Source organism: Eriocheir sinensis, unplaced genomic scaffold (genome assembly GCF_024679095.1).
Source record: "Eriocheir sinensis breed Jianghai 21 unplaced genomic scaffold, ASM2467909v1 Scaffold640, whole genome shotgun sequence".
Taxonomy (NCBI): domain Eukaryota; kingdom Metazoa; phylum Arthropoda; class Malacostraca; order Decapoda; family Varunidae; genus Eriocheir; species Eriocheir sinensis.
Genome location: NW_026111988.1, coordinates 233589 through 249285, shown reverse-complemented (window position 1 = coordinate 249285; position 15697 = coordinate 233589). Strand labels below are relative to the sequence as shown.

The window sequence follows — 15697 nt, the reverse complement described above, 5'->3', positions numbered from 1 at the left end:
ATATATATATATATATATATATATATATATATATATATATATATATATATATATATATATATATATATATATATATATATATATATATATATTCCTTCTTGAACATCTCCAGGACTTGTTCAGTCTCCCAGGTGATCTCTTCTCCTGACACTGCCACATCAAGAGGAGGAGGAGGAGGAAAGAGAGAGAGGAGGTACTCTCTGTGTGTATATATGTATGTCTGTGTATAAGGTTCCATAGGCGAGATCTTCCCCCGGCCTTCTATGGGGCTCAAATTATGCCCCCACAGAAGGGTTCGGGGAGGAGCCAGTCTGTGGAACCTGATTGAACGTTGTCAAAATATATATTAATAAAGTTTTTGAAATTATGAAGAAATTGTGTTTTACTGTGTGTGTGTGTGTGTGTGTGTGTGTGTGTGTGTGTGTGAGAGAGAGAGAGAGAGAGAGAGAGAGAGAGAGAGAGAGAGAGAGAGAGAGAGAGAGAGAGAGAGAGAGAGAGAGAGAGAGAGAGATTACTTCTTCTTCTCCTTCTTCTGTTCCTCTTGTTATCTCTTCCTCCTCTTCTTCTTCCTCCGAATCTGTGAATACAAATTTTTATTAATGGAATGAAATGGAAGAGAGAGATTTAAGGAAGGAGAGGAAAGGAAGGAAGGAAATGGGTATAAATTTGATGAACGGAGGAGGAAGAGTAAGTAGGAGAGAGAGAGAGAGAGAGAGAGAGAAACATACATTTAGAGAGAGTAGAACTGACAGCCTTACACACACACACACACACACACACACACACACACACATGCTCAAATAGACAGGTAAAGCACAAGACATTATTAATTAAGTAAGTTACCTAAGGAAAGAGTTATATTGTTATAGTATGAGACAGATATTATTATAACATGAGAGAGTCAGTCACAAATCTCTCTCTCTCTCTCTCTCTCTCTCTCTCTCTCATATAGATAGATAGATATAATGTACTACAGCACAAAGCCCAACACTATATACTCAACTCCTTGACTGCAGATTTCCTACAAGACAACATTTCCAAGCTACAGCAATGGATCAAAAAGTGTCTGCTACAATTCAATGAAGGAAAATCTAATGTCTTGCACCTTGGGAGGGGATACCCAGCACACCAATACCACATGGGAAGCACTCCACTATCCACCACAGGGGCAGACAAAGACCTGGGAGTGTATGTTACCAGGCTACCAGTGAAGGGATATCCAGCACACCAATACCACATGGGAAACACTCCACTATCCACCACAGAGGCAGAGAAAGACCTGGGAGTGTATGTTACCAGGTTACCAGTGAAGGGATATCCAGCACACCAATACCACATGGGAAACACTCCACTATCCACCACAGAGAAAGACCTGGGAGTGTATGTTACCAGGCTACCAGTGAAGGGATAACCAGCACACCAATACCACATGGGAAACACTCCACTATCCACCACAGAGAAAGACCTGGGAGTGTATGTTACCAGGCTACCAGTGAAGGGATATCCAGCACACCAATACCACATGGGAAACACTCCACTATCCACCACAGAGAAAGACCTGGGAGTGTATGTTACCAGGCTACCAGTGAAGGATATCCAGCACACCAATACCACATGGGAAACACTCCACTATCCACCACAGAGGCAGAGAAAGACCTGGGAGTGTATGTTACCAGGCTACCAGTGAAGGGATATCCAGCACACCAATACCACATGGGAAACACTCCACTATCCACCACAGAGGCAGAGAAAGACCTGGGAGTATATGTTACCAGGCTACCAGTGAAGGGATATCCAGCACACCAATACCACATGGGAAACACTCCACTATCCACCACAGAGGCAGAGAAAGACCTGGGAGTGTATGTTACCAGGCTACCAGTGAAGGGATATCCAGCACACCAATACCACATGGGAAACACTCCACTATCCACCACAGAGAAAGACCTGGGAGTGTATGTTACCAGGCTACCAGTGAAGGGATATCCAGCACACCAATACCACATGGGAAACACTCCACTATCCACCACAGAGGCAGAGAAAGACCTGGGAGTGTATGTTACCAGGCTACACGTGAAGGGATATCCAGCACACCAATACCACATGGGAAACACTCCACTATCCACCACAGAGGCAGAGAAAGACCTGGGAGTGTATGTTACTAGGCTACCAGTGAAGGGATATCCAGCACACCAATACCACATGGGAAACACTCCACTATCCACCACAGAGGCAGAGAAAGACCTGGGAGTGTATGTTACCAGGCTACCAATGAAGGGATATCCAGCACACCAATACCACATGGGAAACACTCCACTATCCACCACAGAGGCAGAGAAAGACCTGGGAGTGTATGTTACCAGGCTACCAGTGAAGGGATATCCAGCACACCAATACCACATGGGAAACACTCCACTATCCACCACAGAGGCAGAGAAAGGCCAAATCCATGCTAATCATAACAGCCAGGTTTGAAGAGATACAGAGCCACCTAATCCATTGGTCACTACAAGGATAAAACTCTTCATTACAAACCTTAGGGCACTTCAGCTCCCAGGAAATGTCGGCCATAACATCAACAGCATCGGCACCACCCACACCAATGCACAGGCCTCCAAGACCACCTACGTTGGGCGTGTGAGAATCAGTGCCCGGGGAAAGCGTAGTTCTCCAAAATGATCTGAAATAGGTCGTTTAGTATTAGTGCATTTACAGAGGAAAGTTTGGTTTAGTCGGCGCAACATCTGTGGTCATATGCCGGAGGGAGGCAGAAGGGGAAGGAATTATAGGGGAAGGGAACAGACCCCAGGAGACGGGACACAACCCCTGATTAATACCTGGTACACTGCTGGGTGGACAGGGGCGTAGGGTATTGGAAAAGCCGCCCAAATTTTTCCACTCCGCCCGGGAATTGAACCCGGGCTCTCTTGGTTCTAACAAGTGTTTCTTGAGGTTCATGGTACAGAAGAAGGGTCAGACCACCACCAGGGTCATAAAACTACTAATGGAAATGCCCATAACTCCTATGAAAGCCTTGTCAAATGTGTGTTTCTAGGTTCACAGTACAGAAGAAGGGTCACACCACCACCAGGGTCATAGAACTACTCCTGGAAATGCCCACAACTCCCACGAAAGCCTTGTCAAATATGTGTTTCTAGGTTCACAGTACAGAAGAAGGGTCACACCACCACCAGGGTCATAGAACTACTCCTGGAAATGCCCACAACTCCCACGAAAGCTTTGTCAAATATGTGTTTCTAGGTTCACAGTACAGAAGAAGGGTCACACCACCACCAGGGTCATAAAACTACTCCTGGAAATGCCCATAACTCCTACAAAAGCCTTGTCAAATATGTGTTTCTAGGTTCACAGTACAGAAGAAGGCTCACACCACCACCAGGGTCATAAAACTACTCCTGGAAATGCCCATAACTCCTATGAAAGCCTTGTCAAATATGTGTTTCTAGGTTCACAGTACAGAAGAAGGGTCACACCACCATCAGGGTCATAGAACTACTCCTGGAAATGCCCATAACTCCTATGAAAGCCTTGTCAAATATGTGTTTCTAGGTTCACAGTACAGAAGAAGGGTCACACCACCACCAGGGTCATAGAACTACTCCTGGAAATGCCCACAACTCCCACGAAAGCTTGTCAATTAGGTGTTCTTGGGCACCGAAATGTCTTATGATACAACCCTTACTGTATGCATCAATTCATGTATGTATGTTACAGTAAGATTGTGAAACTAGGGATTTCGTGAAATCCCAAGAACTTTCAGAGAATTCGTGAAATTACTGTTTCACTTCGGGACTTCATGAAATTACTGAAATATTTATGGATTTCATGTATTTACTGGTTTCACTGCAAACCCTCGTCACCTCAAAGCATCGTCATGAGTAAACAAAATGTACAGCCATGGCTGATAGTCCTTGAGCAGGTGGTGGTGAATAACTGTACAGGGCGCTCCAACCACTTGATCTTTCAAACCACTCTCAACTTACAGATGGAATGCTCGGAACTTCAGTGGTTCTAAAACTTGCTTCTAGAATTGGAACTTCAGTGGTTCTAAAACTTGCTTCTAGAATTGGAACTTCAGTGGTTCTAAAACTTGCTTCTAGAATTGGAACTTCAGTGGTTGGAAAACTTGCTTCTAGAATTGGAACTTCAGTGGTTGGAAAACTTGCTTCTAGAATTGGAACTTCAGTGGTTGGAAAACTTGCTTCTAGACCTGTCAGTGTAAATAATGATGCGCTGCCTAGTGAACAGGTGTGCGTGTGCTGCTGTGTGGTGGAGGGTTACAACTTACTATTAAAGGCCAGTGTTAACTTTAAGTGATTGTGTCTGTCTTAACCCAAAGTTTGACTGCAAGTGTGGCATAACACATATTAACACAATTAACCTAACAAGGCTACTTTTGATCATCACTTGAACTCTACACAGTTTGTTGCTTGAACTTTACACAGTTTGTTTATTCAGTTTGTTTGTTTGTTTCAGATTGCTTTTGAAACACAACCACAGCTAAATACAGGGACGGTAGAGCATGCTGAATCAGTCTATTCTTGCATTGCAAAATAACATGAATGTTATACTAATACATTCTACTTGATTTTATACATGATTTTTATGATATGATATGATTTATGAATAAAATTTCAAAATAAATCTTCTGTTGCTCTATGTATTTACAATCATCAGGGATTTCATGAAATAACTGAAGTATCATTTCAGTAAATACATCAAATCCCTAAATATTTTAGTAGTTTCATGAAGCATTTACAATCATCAGGGATTTCATGAAATAACTGTAGTATCATTTCAGTAAATACATCAAATCCCTAAATATTTTAGTAGTTTCATGAAGCATTTACTATCATCAGGGATTTCATGAAATAACTGTAGTATCATTTCAGTAAATACATCAAATCCCTAGATATTTTAGTAATTTCATGAAGTCCCTAAGTGAAACAGTAATTTCACGAATTCCCTGAAAGTTTTAGGGATTTCACGAAATCCCAAGTTTCACAATCTTACTGTAACATATATATGAAGGAATAAAATCTCTGCACCTCAACAAGGGAGGTTTTGAGATGACTTTTAGGGGGAAACAATTCTGCTGTGAACCGTAAAAAGTCCCCAAGCACATATAAGTGGGGTATTTTGTTGCCCCTGAGCTGTCTCCTCTCTTGTGAAAAATATATAAATACACAAAGGCGAAGGGTGCGTGGAGACATGATCGAGGTTTATAAATGGATGAAGGGCTTTAATAAGGGAGACATTCATAAGGTTTTGTTGGTAAGAGAACCGGGTAGGACACGAAGTAACGGGTTTAAACTGGATAAATTCAGATTCAACAGGGACATAGGCAAAAATTGGTTTACTAACAGGGTGGTGGATGAGTGGAATAGGCTTAGCAGTCATGTGGTGAGTGCCAATACAATTGTCACATTAAAAAATAGACTAGATAAATTCATGGACAGCGATATTAGGTGGGGTTAGATACACGGGAGCTTAGGGTCAAAGGAGCTGCCTCGTACAGGCCTACCGGCCTCTTGCAGACTCCTGCGTTCTTATGTTCTTAAGTAACAGCTGTGATTCCTTGTGACCCACCTGATGAATAATCCCAGAGCCAGGCTTCCAGAATCCAACTCCATACTTGGCCCCAGCAGTAGCCGGGAAATTGTAGACCTCTTTGCTGATTTCAATGGCTCGCTGGAGATCCTGAGGGCCATCGATCTGTAAGTCAGGCAGTGTTAACACCTTGACTGTGGATTTCCTACAAGAACACCTCGCCAAGCTACAGAAATGGAACAAAAAGTGGCTGCTACAATTCAATGAAGAAATGTAATCTTGGAGAATCACAAGCTACAGATTCACAAAGGAAAAGTTGGAAAGTTTGGTTTAGTCGGCGCAACATCTGTGGTTATATGCCGGAGATAGACAGGCGGGGAAGGAATTATAGGAAAAGGGAACAGTTGGAAAGTTTGGTTTAGTGGGCGCAACATCTGTGGTCATATGCCGGAGAGAGACAGAAGGGGGAAGGAATTATAGGAGAAGGGAAACAGAAGAGGGAAGGAATTATAGGAGAAGGAAACAGTTGGAAAGTTTGGTTTAGTCGGCGCAACATTTGTGGTTATATGCCGGAGACAGACAGGCGGGGAAGGATTTATAGGAGAAGGGAACAGTTGGAAAGTTTGGTTTAGTGGGAGCAATATCTGTGGTCGTATGCTGGAGAGAGACAGATGGGGAAGGAATTATAGGAGAAGGGAACAGTTGGAAAGTTTGGTTTAGTGGGAGCAACATCTGTGGTCGTATGCCGGAGAGAGACAGAAGGGGAAGGAATTATAGGAGAAGGGAACAGTTGGAAAGTTTGGTTTAGTCGGCGCAACATCTGTGGTCATATGCCGGAGAGAGACAGAAGGGGAAGGAATTATAGGAGAAGGGAACAATTGGAAAGTTTGGTTTAGTGGGCGCAACATCTGTGGTCATATGCTGGAGAGAGACAGAAGGGGAAGGAATTATAGGAGAAGGGAACAGTTGGAAAGTTTGGTTTAGTCAGCGCAACATCTGTGGTCATATGCCGGAGAGAGACAGAAGGGGGATGGAATTATAGGAGAAGGGAAACAGAAGAGGGAAGGAAGTATAGGAGAAGGGAACAGTTGGAAAGTTTGGTTTAGTCGGCACAACATCTGTGGTCATATGCCGAAGAGAGACAGAAGGGGAAGGAATCATAGGAGAAGGGAACAGACCCCAGGAGACGGGACACAACCCCCGATTAATACCTGGTACACCGCTGGGTGGACAGGGGCTACATAGGGTATCGGAAAACCCGCTCAAATTTTTCCACTCCGCCCGGGAATTGAACCTGGGCTCTCTCGGTTGTGAGGCGAGTGTGCTAACCACTGCACCACGAAGCCCCCCCCATCCCATCCTGACACACCATATCTTATATAATAACTCATTTCCACTGTGTGTATTCTCAATTGCTGTGCTGCATTCTATTGTTTCCTTTTTTGTGTGCCCTTGAGCTGTCTCCTTTGCTGTAAAAAAAAAAAGAAAAAAAAGAGAATGCTTCCTCACCTGTACTTGAATAAGATGGTCACAGTGGATGGTTGATGGTACGGTGACCCTGGGCAGTCCAGAGCTAATGAACTGAAGCACGGCCATCTGTGCTGTGGCGTCCTGCATTGCAACGCGGTCTGGGTGGAGCTTGAGGTAGTGGGACTCACCTCGGACGATTTCTTGGTTGAAGGATCGGACAGATGAGAGTACAGCACTTTTTCCGAGAGGGTGAGAGGGCGGTTCAGCCTGGAAGGGGAAGAAACAGCCTTAGAAAGATTGGTTAACTCCTTGGCTGCGGATTTCCTACAAGAAGACATCACCAAGCTACAGGAGTGGAGCAAAAAGTGTCTGCTACAATTCAATGAAAAAAAATGTTAAGTCCTGTACCTTGGGAGGGGATATCCAGCACATCAATACCACATGGGAAACACTCTTGCATAAGGGGTTTGGACAGTATAGGGATGAAAGAGTGAAGATGCTGGTTAACTCTTGCATAAGGGGTTTGGACAGTATAGGGATGAAAGAGTGAAGATGCTGGTTAACTCTTGCATAAGGGGTTTGGACAGTATAGGGATGAAAGAGTGAAGATGCTGGTTAACTCTTGCATAAGGGGTTTGGACAGTATAGGGATGAAAGAGTGAAGATGCTGGTTAACTCTTGCATAAGGGGTTTGGACAGTATAGGGATGAAAGAGTGAAGATGCTGGTTAACTCTTGCATAAGGGGTTTGGACAGTATAGGGATGAAAGAGTGAAAATGCTGGTTAACTCTTGCATAAGGGGTTTGGACAGTATAGGGATGAAAGAGTGAAGATGCTGGTTAACTCTTGCTTAAAGGGTTTGGACAGTATAGGGATGAGCATGAGTAGAAAGTCGTGTGCAGCGGGGCCGCGGGAGGGGGGGAGGCATGCAGTTAGTAAGTTCAGAAGAGCAGTCAGCGTGGAAATATCGATAGAAGATAGAAAGAGAGGCAACATGGCAGCGGAATTTTAAAAAAAGTAGAAAGTTTGGTTTAGTGGGCGCAACATCCGTGGTCATATGCCGGAGAGACAGAAGGGGAAGGAATTATAGGAGAAGAGAACAGACCCCAGGAGACGGGACACAACCCCCGATTAATACCTGGTACACTGCTGGGTGGACAGGGGCTACGTAGGGTATCGGAAAACCCGCTCAAATTTTTCCACTCCGCCCGGGAATCGAACCCAGGCTCTCTCGGTTGTGAGGCGAGTGTGCTAACCACTGCACCATGAAGCCCCTCGATATTTAAGAGGTAGAAGACTATTAGTAAGGGGAAGAGAGGAGGATTTGATGTATTCTTAAAAATTACATATTTATGAACAAACATTTCACATTGGGTCAGCTTCAAAGCCTTTCACACACCTTTGTTGGACGATATCTAAGTTGGCCTGCAGCTTGGGGTAGGGCATCTCCGAGCCAGGGTCCAGGTGGGACATGGCCACCTTCTGGGCCGTAGAGATCAGCGGGGAGACGTGGAAGCATCGTGCCTGGACCTGGCCACGGACAACACTCCTAACACTCTGTGGGGGAGGACGAACATGTCAACATACAGCATATTGGAACATAGACATTATTAACCCAGTAGCAGCGGGGATCATGTTTCTTAATGGTCCCTCTAAGCAAGAAAAATGAGGAGAAATCATCACTCACACAAACCATTTCATAATATATATATCAAAGCATTTGTGATCAGATTATGTATCATCTATTTTGGGGGGTTTATATCATGGCACAAATTTGGCCCGTCGCTGCTACATGGTAAAGCCACAAATTTGGCCCGTCGCTGCTACACGGTAAAGCCACAAATTTGGCCCGTCGCTGCTACACGGTAAAGCCACAAATTTGGCCCGTCGCTGCTACACGGTAAAGCCACAAATTTGGCCCGTCGCTGCTACACGGTAAAGCCACAAATTTGGCCCGTCGCTGCTACACGGTAAAGCCACAAATTTGGCCCGTCGCTGCTACACGGTAAAGCCACAAATTTGGCCCGTCGCTGCTACATGGTAAAGCCACAAATTTGGCCCGTCGCTGCTACACGGTAAAGCAACAAATTTGGCCCGTCGCTGCTACACGGTAAAGCCACAAATTTGGCCCGTCGCTGCTACATGGTAAAGCCTCAAATTTGGCCCGTCGCTGCTACACGGTAAAGCCACAAATTTGGCCCGTCGCTGCTACACGGTAAAGCCACAAATTTGGCCCGTCGCTGCTACACGGTAAAGCCACAAATTTGGCCCGTCGCTGCGTAAAGCCACACGGTAGTCGCCAAATTTGGCCCGTCGCTGCTACACGGTAAAGCCACAATTTGGCCGTCGCTGCTACGGTAAAGCCACAAATTTGGCCCGTCGCTGCTACACGGTAAAGCCACAAATTTTGGCCGTCGCTGCTACATGGTAAAGCCACAAATTTAGCCGTCGCTGCTACACGGTAAAGCCACAAATCTGACCCGTCGCTGCTAGCGGGTTAAAGCACAAAAGTGACACTGTAGTGCTGAAAACATGACACAAGCGCACGGATGCTATTTCTATGAGTTTACAACGCGGACTGAGACTAGAACCAAGAATTACCCGAGACCGAGTAAGAACTGACCCAAAATCTTGCAAAATTCTTACGTTTCTTGTTCTGGTGTGTCAGATTTTAAAGAATTCCCCCAATTCTTGGGCTGGGTGCAGCCACTGTTCTGCTGGCCGCACCTCCATAAACCTATGGCGATGACCATTTCCTGAGCTTCCTGTGGGTAACCCTGCCAGGTGGGGGTGGACATAGAGCTCACGAGGTCACTGTTGTGTTACTGTTGCACCCCAGACCATGTTAAAGCATCACTGTATGATAAGCAAGAACTTCCCGGAATGAAAACATCATCGCCATCGTTAGAAACAATTCAAACGATGCCATTTGTCAATATTTTGTGTTGGATATCCCCTCCGAAGGTGGATGACTTTACATTTTCCTTCAGTGAATTGTAGCAGCCCCCTTTTGTTACATTCCTGTAGCTTGGTGATGTCTTATTGTGGGAAATCCACAGTCAAGGGATTAAACAAGGACGCACGGCTCAACAAGCTATTTAAGCCGATCACTTTCCTCACTTTAGAAAGACTACAAAATGAACACACTGGCTTCATAAACCACAAACACAAACTAGCAAGAACTGTTGTTTTATCGCCACCTTCATCAACAAACTCCCTATGTCATGTTTTTGACTTTGGGAAGTTGAAAAAGCCGTCTCATTTTGGTAATCTTCCGGTCATGGGCAGAAGAGTTGAGAAAGGCGACTTTGAGGACACGCACACCCCAGACAAAGGCAACTCTGCCCAAAGGTGTGCACCGCACCATGGCGGAAAACTGGCCGAGGAAAATATCCGGAAATACACGAAAAATGGCTTACCAGGCAGACTGTTACGGGGTTGAAGAGGTGCTGACAGTGTGCTGATGGTGTTCTGATGACGGGGTGACAGTGTGCTGATGACGTGGTGTCAGTCTACTGACAATGTGCTGACAGTCTGACAGTGTGCTGACAGTCTACTGACAGTGTGCTGACAGTCTGCTGACAGTGTGCTGACAGTCTACTGACAGTGTGCTGATGAAGGACTTCTCTCACCACAGTCTGTCACTTTGTTTCGGACTTGATTTCGTTCGTGTCACACGCCCAAATTCACTTTCCATGTGGGTCGACGTCACCCCTGGGGGCATATTGGCCTGGGAGAGGCTAGGCTGACTCACAAGTCGACGCTCTGACCCATATGAGCGTATAGATGCACACGGGAGCGTCCTTTCAATTGCAATTAATTATGGAAATTTGCAAACGCGTCTGACGCGTCAACGGTATATGATTGCAAATCGCTTTTAACGCGTGAGACGCGTCAACGGTGCTCTACGGGTTAAGAACAGTGGCAGTCTGGCAATCTTCAAGAAAGCGCTGAAGACTCACTTATTCACTAAATCCTATGACTTTACAAACGTGAGGATCAGGGTTGCAGTAAAGGAAATAATTGAAACATATTCTCCTATTTTTCAAAGAATCACTTCACATACACACATAGATCATCCACAGTCTTTTCTGATACTTTGATTTGAAGCTGCAGTCATTTTTCTTTGAGCAATTTCAGTGAGGACATGTCCAAAACATGACATGATCTGGTTAGACTGTTAGGAGACTAGACAGAGTTGTGGTGTGGTGCTGGCCAAGGCTGGCTGGCTGGCTGGCTGCAGCTGGTCAGTCTTAGGCCTGGCTCAAACAGCCAGCCAGGTTACTTCAACATGTGTTTTAAACTAATGTAGACAATATTGAGGTTTACATTCATTTAATTATTTTCATTTATAAAAAAATATATAAAATCAACTTAGATAAAAAAATCTGATTTGAATAAAAAAAATCCATTTTTTTCATTTAAAAAAAATCAACAACCCTGGTGAGGATTGAGGACAACTTTAGGTGCTAATGTTACTGTTGTAATGTTGGCGGCCCTGTGGAGCGCTGCTGGAGGTGGACAGGGCCTGAAACCTCATCACAGTTGAACGGAAACAGGTAAACTTGACATGGTTAAGCTTGGGTGTGATTCTGGAATATTACCAAGCTGTCACCTCAGCCACAAAAAGCTTGAAACAGGTAAACTTGACATGGGTAAGCTTGGGTGTGATTCTGGAATATTACAGAGCTGTCACCTCAGCCACAAAAAGCTTGAAACAGGTAAACTTGACATGGGTAAGCTTGGGTGTGATTCTGGAATATTACCAAGCTGTCACCTCAGCCACAAAAAGCTTGAAACAGGTAAACTTGACATGGGTAAGCTTGGGTGTGATTCTGGAATATTACAGAGCTGTCACCTCAGCCACAAAAAGCTTGAAACAGGTAAACTTGACATGGGTAAGCTTGGGTGTGATTCTGGAATATTACCAAGCTGTCACCTCAGCCACAAAAAGCTTGTAATAGGTAAACTTGACATGGGTAAGCTTGGGTGTGATTCTGGAATATTACCAAGCTGTCACCTCAGCCACAAAAAACTTGTAATAGGTAAACTTGACATGGGTAAGCTTGGGTGTGATTCTGGAATATTACCAAGCTGTCACCTCAGCCACAAAAAGCTTGAAACAGGTAAACTTGACATGGGTAAGCTTGGGTGTGATTCTGGAATATTACCAAGCTGTCACCTCAGCCACAAAAATCTTGAAACAGGTAAACTTGACATGGGTAAGCTTGGGTGTGATTCTGGAATATTACCTATCTGTCACCTCAGTAAATCTTAAAAGTACCTCCACCTCCAACACCCCAGCCCCTACCCCGCCAAGACAAGCCTGGGGACCTGTGGGAACCGGGGTTTTGGAGGAAGCCCAAATCACTGAAAATAGGCTTCCAAAATTTCCTAGAAAAATCTCAAAAGTAGGGAAAGTTCCTAACGCATACTCTTGTAGTCTATTCCAATATGACCTAGCATTCGGTCTGTTGACGAATGTCGGGCATGTCATTGGATGGTGGGCAAAGTGGCCCCCCCCACCCCACCCGCGCTGCGTAATTTCTGACGGGCCACGCCGCATGTCAAATATATTTAAACTACTCCAACCGAACTTTACGACCTGCTGATGAGGGGAGCTTCGCCCCCCTCGACCCACATATATATGCGACTTCTTTCTGCGAAGAGGTATTTCTCAACACCGGTTGCACCACCGTCGCCGCCGCCACAGGAGGCTGCACTTTGTCAATATTATCCCATATTTTCAATAATAAATAGTCCTTGAATTGGATTTTGAAAGCGTTTCCATGGTTGTTGAACATTTGTAGAAAAGATATATGAATAGCTAGTGTTGTTTGGTAAGGTAGGTAATGGATTGAAATACTGGCACGGTACTAAAACTATTCCTAACCCATCGGTTAGCTTCATCAATCCTTGTAGGGAACCGTTGTTTTGGTGGTGGAAGGACAAATCACTGAAAAATTGCCTTCCAAAATGTCCCTAAAAAAATCAAATATAGGGAAAATTCCCTAGTCTAAAGTAAGGAAAGTCCCTAACGTATACTCTTGTAATTTATTCCAATATAACATACCAGCCGCCGCAGCGGGTCTGTTGAGGAGTGTCGGGCGCGTAATTGGATGGTCACTGTAATGGAACCCCCCCACCCCCCACCGCCGCCGCCCCAATCCGTGTAATTGAGCAACTCTTGGGAAATGTCATGTTTCATAAAAACATATGGTACAGTACTGACAGTTAACCCATCCACTTCTTGTAAGTTGATGGTGGATCATTGTTAGCGAGTAGTTTGGGGTACAAAATGCAACAGATTTGTGACAGCTGTCATATATGAGCCGTTAGTGACCTAACGATTGCTACGCATCACCCTGGCCTCCACTTTACTGAAACTATGAGTACGCGCGTCCAACAATATCCAGTTGGTTTGTGACACGTGACAAGCTTCATGCGACCGCTATTCACAAAACGCACACGTCACACGCCGGGTCACTATTCCATTCAATTTTGGATAGTAATCGGTCCTTTTGTCTAACTACATGCATACCAATAAAGAGGTTGAATAGTCAGTCAACACTTACTGAGAGGTGAAGTACAATGATATTTTGAGTGAGAGAGTGAGACTCTGGTCCATCCATCATGATGAAAATTGACTGCAAACATGCCTACGTGGTGCTGCCCGCGCAATACAACCCACAGAGCTATACATCCTGAATATAATCTTTTAAAATTATAAAATACAAATACTTGTGCCATTATGTGCTTTAATATAGCCAAGAAAATAACATAGAAATCATAGAGACTGTTTTATGTCCAAAATTGTAATGATCCGTGCGTGTACTGACTTGGGAGCTATATAGTTTGTTTGGTGCACTGCAAGGCAGGTACGAGGCTCAGTCTGTGCATAGAGGCGCTCGTGAAACAATAACAATGGACTTAGAAAATCCAAGCCACCCAACTTTATAATTAATGAGGCTTGCCCCCCTGGCCCCTCCCCAAGGTAAAACGTATACGAAAATGCATTATCATTAAAATTCTCTCACGTGCTAATTTACTACGAATGTTGGTTTGGAGTGGTGCTCCCTAAGATTAAACCTGAAATGATACCAAGCTGTCACCTCAGCCACAAAAAGCTTGAAACAGGTAAACTTGACATGGGTAAGCTTGGGTGTGATTCTGGAATGTTACCAAGCTGTCACCTCAGCCACAAAAAGCTTGAAACAGGTAAACTTGACATGGGTAAGCTTGGGTGTGATTCTGGAATGTTACCAAGCTGTCACCTCAGCCACAAAAAGCTTGAAACAGGTTAAATTGACATGGGTAAGCTTGGGTGTGATTCTGGAATGTTACCAAGCTGTCACCTCAGCCACAAAAAGCTTGAAACAGGTTAACTTGACATGGGTAAGCTTGGGTGTGATTCTGGAGTAATACCAAGCTGTCACCTCAGCCACAAAAAGCTTGAAACAGGTTAACTTGACATGGGTAAGCTTGGGTGTGATTCTGGAATGTTACCAAGCTGTCACCTCAGCCACAAAAAGCTTGAAACAGGTAAACTTGACATGGGTAAGCTTGGGTGTGATTCTGGAATAATACCAAGCTGTCACATCAGCCACAAAAAGCTTGAAACAGGTTAACTTGACATGGGTAAGCTTGGGTGTGATTCTGGAATGTTACCAAGCTGTCACCTCAGCCACAAAAAGCTTGAAACAGGTAAACTTGACATGGGTAAGCTTGGGTGTGATTCTGGAATATTACCAAGCTGTCACCTCAGCCACAAAAAGCTTGAAACAGGTAAACTTGAAATAGATAACCTTGTAATACGCACTGGATGGGCGTGGAGGCGTGGGGGCACTGGATGGGCGTGGAGGCGTGGAGGCGTGGGGGCACTGTGTGGGCGTGGGGGCACTGGATGGGCGTGGAGGCGTGGAGGCGTGGGGGCACTGGATGGGCGTGGAGGCGTGGGGGCACTGTGTGGGCGTGGGCGGCGTGACAGACTCCGCAGCGTCGCTCTGTTTACTTCCGTTGATCTTGACCTTGATCTTGATGTCACAGGAGTCCTGAGAAGGGAGGCCGTGGTTTTGTATGTCCTTATATATAGATTTACATAGAAAATCAGACCACACAGACCCCATGGTCCAGACTAGGTGGTCTGTCCTTAAACCTAAGTGATTTTACATTATTCAGAAGACTCCAAAACGTTGCTTTTCTACTCTAGTTAATATTAAGTTGAAGGAAGTGACGGTCGAGCTTATTTTTGAAGGAGTCAATCGTGTTACACTGGACCACTGATGGTGGGAGCTTATTCCATTCTCGCACTACAACGTTGGTGAAGAAAAATTTGGTGCAGTCTGAATTTACTTGTCTACATCTGAGTTTTACGCCATTGTTCCTCGTGGGCAAAGTGTCATCGATCATAAACAATGTTGATCTGTCTACATTCGTGAAACCATTAAGTATTTTAAAACATTCGATCAGTTTTCCTCAGAGGCGACGTTTCTCAAGAGAGAACATGTTAAGGGTAGAAAGCCTTTCTTCGTAGGATTTGTTGCGCAAGGAAGGGATCATTTTCGTTGCCCGACGCTGAACGCCTTCTAATTTAGCAATATCCTTTGCATGGTGGGGAGACCAAAACTGTACCGCATATTCCAAGTGGGGTCTGACT

The 15697-nt window shown here is 44.7% G+C and overlaps 2 protein-coding genes and 2 long non-coding RNA genes across 10 annotated transcripts; 1 reads left to right on the top strand and 3 right to left on the bottom strand.

The window, feature by feature from the left end:
- Positions 1-337: 337 nt before the first annotated feature.
- LOC126993617 (probable aconitate hydratase, mitochondrial) lies at positions 338-14958 on the bottom strand. The gene is made up of 6 exons (XM_050852790.1): positions 14847-14958; positions 8441-8598; positions 7081-7308; positions 5611-5736; positions 2536-2680; positions 338-577 (listed from the first exon to the last, which is right to left on the bottom strand). The coding sequence occupies exons 2-6, from the start codon at positions 8512-8514 to the stop codon at positions 545-547; spliced, it is 606 nt and encodes a 201-aa protein (XP_050708747.1). The 5' UTR covers positions 8515-8598; positions 14847-14958; the 3' UTR covers positions 338-544.
- LOC126993615 (uncharacterized) lies at positions 991-2523 on the bottom strand. 6 transcript variants are annotated; one of them, XM_050852788.1, is made up of 5 exons: positions 2146-2523; positions 1855-2046; positions 1657-1755; positions 1373-1558; positions 991-1180 (listed from the first exon to the last, which is right to left on the bottom strand). In XM_050852788.1, exons 1-5 carry the CDS (start codon positions 2400-2402, stop codon positions 991-993), a joined length of 924 nt encoding a protein of 307 aa, XP_050708745.1. In that variant the 5' UTR covers positions 2403-2523. The 6 variants fall into 6 exon arrangements, with proteins under 6 accessions (XP_050708745.1, XP_050708742.1, XP_050708744.1 ...); XM_050852785.1 differs by having other exon boundaries at positions 1657-1854; positions 1948-2046; positions 2146-2520; XM_050852787.1 differs by having other exon boundaries at positions 1657-2046; positions 2146-2244; positions 2344-2519.
- Positions 11837-14820, bottom strand: LOC126993620 (uncharacterized). Of its 2 annotated transcripts, none has more exons than XR_007748045.1 (3): positions 14721-14820; positions 12143-12223; positions 11837-12061 (listed from the first exon to the last, which is right to left on the bottom strand). It is a non-coding gene; the product is annotated as an uncharacterized LOC126993620 (long non-coding RNA). The 2 variants fall into 2 exon arrangements; XR_007748044.1 differs by lacking the exon at positions 14721-14820 and adding an exon at positions 14154-14298 and having other exon boundaries at positions 11840-12061.
- Positions 14206-14784, top strand: LOC126993619 (uncharacterized). Its single transcript, XR_007748043.1, has 3 exons — positions 14206-14340; positions 14503-14583; positions 14665-14784. It is a non-coding gene; the product is annotated as an uncharacterized LOC126993619 (long non-coding RNA).
- Positions 14959-15697: the final 739 nt, after the last annotated feature.